This window comes from Podarcis melisellensis, assembly GCF_964234715.1.
Source record: "Podarcis melisellensis genome assembly, chromosome: 18".
Lineage (NCBI taxonomy): Eukaryota > Metazoa > Chordata > Lepidosauria > Squamata > Lacertidae > Podarcis > Podarcis melisellensis.
In genome coordinates, this window is record NC_138536.1 from 1,570,444 (window position 1) to 1,576,443 (window position 6,000).

The 6,000-nt window shown below is 51.8% G+C and overlaps 1 protein-coding gene across 1 annotated transcript; it reads right to left on the minus strand.

The window, feature by feature from the left end:
* Positions 1-967: 967 nt before the first annotated feature.
* On the minus strand, positions 968-5,417 carry UQCR11 (ubiquinol-cytochrome c reductase, complex III subunit XI). Its single transcript, XM_081895986.1, has 3 exons — positions 5,258-5,417; positions 2,914-3,063; positions 968-1,143 (listed from the first exon to the last, which is right to left on the minus strand). The coding sequence occupies exons 1-2, from the start codon at positions 5,305-5,307 to the stop codon at positions 2,943-2,945; spliced, it is 171 nt and encodes a 56-aa protein (XP_081752112.1). The 5' UTR covers positions 5,308-5,417; the 3' UTR covers positions 968-1,143; positions 2,914-2,942.
* Positions 5,418-6,000: the final 583 nt, after the last annotated feature.

The window sequence follows — 6,000 nt, forward strand, 5'->3', positions numbered from 1 at the left end:
GAATTGTGACGCTTAACGGGTGTCGTGGAAGCAGCAACGGCGCAAGGCGCCCTCTGCATTTAAGGCAGCTTCATAAACAGACATGGCTTCCTGCAAAAAGAATACTGGGAACTGCAGTTGTTAGAAGACGTTTATTCCCCCCCACAGAACTATGATTTCTGGAATATAACTCCTCTGGAAACTCCAGCTCTGCAAGGGGAATGGGAGTCTCTTAACAGCCCTTTGCAAACTACAGTTCCCAGGATTTTGGGGGACAAAAGCCTCGATTCTGCTAAGGGGAACGGGAGTCTCCTAACAGCCCTTTGCAAACTACAGTTCCCAGGATTTTGGGGGACAAAAGCCTCGATTCCGCTGAGGGGAACGGGAGTCTCCTAACAGCCCTTTGCAAACTACAGTTCCCAGGATTTTGGGGAACAAAAGCCTTGATACTGCTAAGGGGAATGGGAGTCTCCTAACAGCCCTTTGCAAACTACAGTTCCCAGGATTTTGGGGACAAAAGCCTCGATTCCGCTGAGGGGAACGGGAGTCTCCTAACAGCCCTTTGCAAACTACAGTTCCCAGGATTTTGGGGACAAAAGCCTCGATTCCGCTGAGGGGAACGGGAGTCTCCTAACAGCCCTTTGCAAACTACAGTTCCCAGGATTTTGGGGGACGAAAGCCTCGATTCCGCTGAGGGGAACGGGAGTCTCCTAACAGCCCTTTGCAAACTACAGTTCCCAGGATTTGGGGGGGACAAAAGCCTCAATGATTCCGCTTCAAATGTAAAGGGCAGATGGGACCTAAATTGCTGAAATTCCGATGGCAGCCCAGTCGGCAACGTGAAACAGGCCACCGCAAAGTGGCAAATTCGAATCCCAGACCTGTGCGCAAAAAGGCTCCCACATCGGCCAACGTGTGAGATTTTTGCGCCGTAATCTGTGCGACATTTGACTCTGCAGGGAAGCAAAGCGTCTACAAGAGCAGCACATTTCCCCGTGCGCTAAAAGAGGCTTTATTCATGGTGACATTATGGGCGCAGCATCTGCCCGTTCGGCGAGAGGAAAAAAGGAAGGTTTTGGCGCCGCCGGGCAGTTTGAAGGATTCACAGTTTCGAAGCGCCAGCAGGCAGAAAAAGGAAGCTTCTCTGAGACCAAACGGGTTGCTCTGCAAAAGGGAGGGAAAAGGAGAACGATTAAAGGACGTCGCAAAAACATCTGGTGCTTTGCAGGAATTGCTCAGACAATAAGGACAGCCAAAGCAGATTTGGCGTAGCCAGTGTTCAAAATTAACATTTTGCACCTAGCTATCGGGTGGCACTGTGGGTTAAACCACAGAGCCTAGGGCTTGCCGATCAGAAGGTCGGCAGTTCGAATCCCCGCAATGACGGGGTGAGCTCCCGTTGCTCAGTCCCTGCTCCTGCCAACCTGGCAGTTCGAAAGCACGGCAAAGTGCAAGTAGATAAATAGGTACCACTCCGGCGGGAAGGTAAATGGTGTTTCCATGCGCTACTCTGGTTCGCCAGAAGCGGCTCAGTCCTGCTGACCCGGAAGCTGTACACCGGCTCCCTCGGCCAGTAAAGCGAGATGAGCGCCGCAACCCCAGAGTCGGCCACGACTGGACCTAACAGTCAGGGGTCCCTTTACCTTTATGGACCACTTGTGAAGTGAAGATGCCCCTTGGAACGAATTCCTATGCCCCACAAATAACCCAGAGCTGCATTTTCAACAAAAGGACACATTCTACTCATGTAAAAACACATTCCCGGACCGTCTGCAGGCCGGATTTAGAAGGCGACTGGGCTGGATCCGGCCCCTGGGCCTTTGTTTGCCTACCCATGTTCTAGTGGCAGGTGGTTCCCCAGACTTGCTTGCCTCAACTGAAGCTGAATACGGATAAGACAGAAAAGTTCTAGTCCAGGGGTCAGCAAACTTTTTCAGCTGTGGGCCGGTCCACTGTCCTTCAGACCTTGTGGGGGGCTGGACTATATTTTGGAAAAAACAATGAACTAATTCCTATGGCCCCAAAAGAACCGAGAGATGCATTTTAAATAAAAGGACACATTCATGTAAAAACACGCTGATTCCCAGACCGTCCGCAGGCCGGATTTAGAAAGCAATTGGGTCGGATCTGGCCCCCGGGCCTTAGTTTGCCTGCCCATGTTCTAGTAGCGGGTGGTTCCCCAGACGATGCAGCTGCCCCAAACGGGGATCCAATCTGCAACCTTGACATTATCAGCACCCACACTCCGACCGACGGAGCGATCCGTTTTCCCCATGCGCTCGTTCGTTTCTCAAGAGAAACACAAGCCACAGACTCTTGCTCTCTGCCTCGCAGCTTGCAAACGGCCTCGCTTGGGCTCCATGCCTAATAATAACTACTGTATTTTTCGCTCTATAAGAGGCACCAGACCACAAGACGCACCTAGATTTTGGAGGAGGAAAACAAGAAAAAAAATATTCTGAATCTCAGAAGCCAGAAGAGCAAGAGGGATCGCTGCGCAGCGAAAGCAGCAATCCCTCTTGCTGTTCTGGCTTCTGGGATAGCTGCGCAGCCTGCATTCGCCCCATAAGACGCACACACATTTCCCCTTACTTTTTAGGAGGGGAAAAGCGAGTCTTATAGAGCAAAAAATACGGTAATAATAATAAATTTAATTTATACCCCGCCCTCCCTGGCCAAGACCGGGCTCAGGGCGGCTAACATCAAATATAAAAACAAATGATTGAAATATAGCTTTAAAATCAAGACTAAAATATAACATTAAAACACAGAAGGGGAGTCGTTCCTGGCGCTGCAGAACCCCATTTGTGGGGACGTATCCTGGTCCCAAGGATCACTGCCCAGGGAAGTCGTGGTTTCCTCCCCATAACCGATTCCAAAGCACGTGAGCCGCAGCCGCAAAAGGCCCAGATTCATTATCCAAAGAGGACCCACCTCCTTGCGGAGAAGGGCTTCTTTTCCGCTCAGTCGTCCTTCTTAAACTTGCCGTTGATCCAAGGCACGTAGTCGAGGATCAGCCTCCAGTCCGTGGCCCACACCAGCCCCACGGCGCCCACGGTGCCCCATGTAGTCAGCGTAGGCACCCTGCGGGAAGGAGAGAGAACAGAAGCGGCGCTTGCGTACCTCTGGGCATGTTTGAGGCGGAAGCACGCGCGGTTTGCGTTGAGCTTTCGGAACCGTAGGGGTGTGGGGAGGGATCCCCAAAGGTCATCCAGTCCAACCCCCGCCCCAGCAATCTCAGCCAAAGCATCTGTGACCTCTGCTTAACAAGCCTCCAAAGAAGGAGAGTAGTAGCAGTAATAATAATAATAATAATAATAATAATAATAATAATAATAATTTATTATTTCTACATCTGGCTGGGTTTCCCCGGACACTCTGGGCGGCTTCCAACAGAAAATACATTAAAATCTGCTATGCACGCAGAGGGTCTTGGGTTCAAATTCCGGCACCACCATCATCATTTATTATCAACAAAAGATTAAAAATACATTAAAACATCAGTCATTGAAAACTTCCCTAAAGAGGGCTTCTAAAAGTCAGGTAGTTGTTTATTTCCTTGACATCTGACGGGAGGGCGTTCCACAAGGCGGGCGCCACCACCAAGAAGGCCCTCTGCCTGGTTCTCTGTAACCTTGCTTCTCACAGGGAGGGAAGGCCCTCGGGAAAGGGACCCCGGAGTCCGGGCAGAACAATGGAGGTGGAGACACTCCTTCAGGTCTACTGGGCCACCAGTAGTGCAAGTAGATAAATAGGTACCACTCTGGCGGGAAGGTAAACGGCGTTTCCGTGCGCTGATCTGGTTTGCCAGAAGCGGCTTAGCCCTGCTGGCCACATGACCCGGAAGCTGGACGCCGGCTCCCTCGGCCAATAAAGCGAGATGAGTGCCGCAATGCCAGTTGGCCACGACTGGACCTAATGGTCAGGGGTCCCTTTACCTTTTTATATTAGTAGTGAGGGACGTGGGTGGCGCTGCGGGTTAAACCACAGAGCCTAGGGCTTGCCAATCAGAAGGTTGGCGGTTCGAATCCCCGCAATGACGGGGTGAGCTCCTGTTTCTCGGTCCCTGCTCCTGCCAACCTAGCAGTTTGAAAGCACCTCAAAGTGCAAGTAGATAAATAGGTACCACTCCGGCGGGAAGGAAAATGGCATTTCTGTGCACTGCTCTGGTTCGCCAGTCCTGCTGGCCACATGGCCGGCTCCCTCGGCCAGTAAAGCGAGATGAGCGCCGCAAGCCCAGAGTCGGCCACGACTGGACCTAATGGTCAGGGGTCCCTTTAGCTTTACCCTATCCTTTACTCCCTGCCCTGCCCCACCACCCTCCTTTGGGGAGCAGGCAGGGGAATTCTAAGGAACCCCCTTCCAAAGCTGACCACGGTTGCTTCCTGTGGCAGGGAGTTCCGCAGGTTAACTGGCTGGGGGAAATGTCATTCCTGGCCCTGAATTTCCCAGCAAGCCTGTCCATGTGTGTCCAACTTCCTCCAATTTAAGGGGGGACTTAATTCTGGTAGTGGGGGCTTAATTCTAGGAGTGGGGGGGCTTAATTTTGGGAGTGGGGGGGCTTAATTTTGGGAGTGGGGGGGGCTTAATTCTGAGAGTGGGGGGGCTTAATTCTGGAAGTGGGGGGGCTTAATTCTGGGAGTGGGGGGGCTTAATTTTGGGAGTGGGGGGGCTTAATTTTGGGAGTGGGGGGGCTTAATTCTGGGAGTGGGGGGGGCTTAATTCTGGGAGTGGGGGGGGCTTAATTCTGGGAGTGGGGGGGGCTTAATTTTGGGAGTGGGGGGGCTTAATTTTGGGAGTGGGGGGGCTTAATTCTGGGAGTGGGGGGGCTTAATTCTGGGAGTGGGGGGGCTTAATTCTAGGAGTGGGGGGGCTTAATTTTGGGAGTGGGGGGGCTTAATTTTGGGAGTGGGGGGGGGCTTAATTCTGGGAGTGGGGGGGCTTAATTCTGGGAGTGGGGGGGCTTAATTCTAGGAGTGGGGGGGCTTAATTTTGGGAGTGGGGGGGCTTAATTTTGGGAGTGGGGGGGGCTTAATTCTGAGAGTGGGGGGCTTAATTCTGGGAGTGGGGGGGGCTTAATTCTGAGAGTGGGGGGGGCTTAATTCTGGGAGTGGGGGGGCTTAATTCTGGGGTGGGAAATTTAATTTTGGGGGTGGGGGGTTTAATTTTTTGGGGTTGGGGTGACCCCCCTCTTTGGAGCAGGGCTGGGAGGGGCCAAAGCGAGGCCCCGCCCCTCCCCGACCTTTAACCCCCCCTGGCCCCCTCGCCCCCCCCTCACCAGTTGCGCAGCAGCTGCCCGTAACGGGGTCCCATGAACTTGCTCAGCATCCTTCCTCGCCCTCCGGCTCTGGCGCCCTTCCGCCTGGAAGGTCACCTCTCCCTCGCGCCTGCGCACTACCTCCTCTTCCCCCCCCCCCCGACGTGCGTGCGCTTCCTTCCTTCCGCCCCGCTGTCGCGTCCGCGCGTGCGCAGCGTCCCGACGTCGTCAATTCCGCTCCTCGTACATGTAGACTTGAAGAAGAGTCGCCAACGCGCCGCCGGATTGCGAGCTTGCTTTCCGCGCGCCGTAGAACGGAATCCAGCGCCATCTAGCGGCCAAAGCCGCGTAATGGCACAAGTCCTAGGCAAGGACGTTGAGCTGGACGACAGCCCTGCAGTGTAGTCTATTATTATTATTATTATTATTATTATTACTACTATTACTACTACTACTATTATTATCATCATCATTATTATTATCCTATGATAATATGCGGCTGTATTATATTTACGGTATTTATTTCTGCATTTATTTGTTGTTATTGTTATTAGCAGCCTATGATAGAACATCTCAAATACAGCTATATTAATAATAATAATAATAATAATAATAATAATAATAATAATAATAATAATAATAATTGGTATGAGCTGTCCTGTGCATGCACAAGAAAGCTCATACCAATAACTAACTTTGTTGGTCTCTAAGGTGCTACTGAAAGGATTATTTTATTTTATTTTATATTGACTACGGCAGACCAA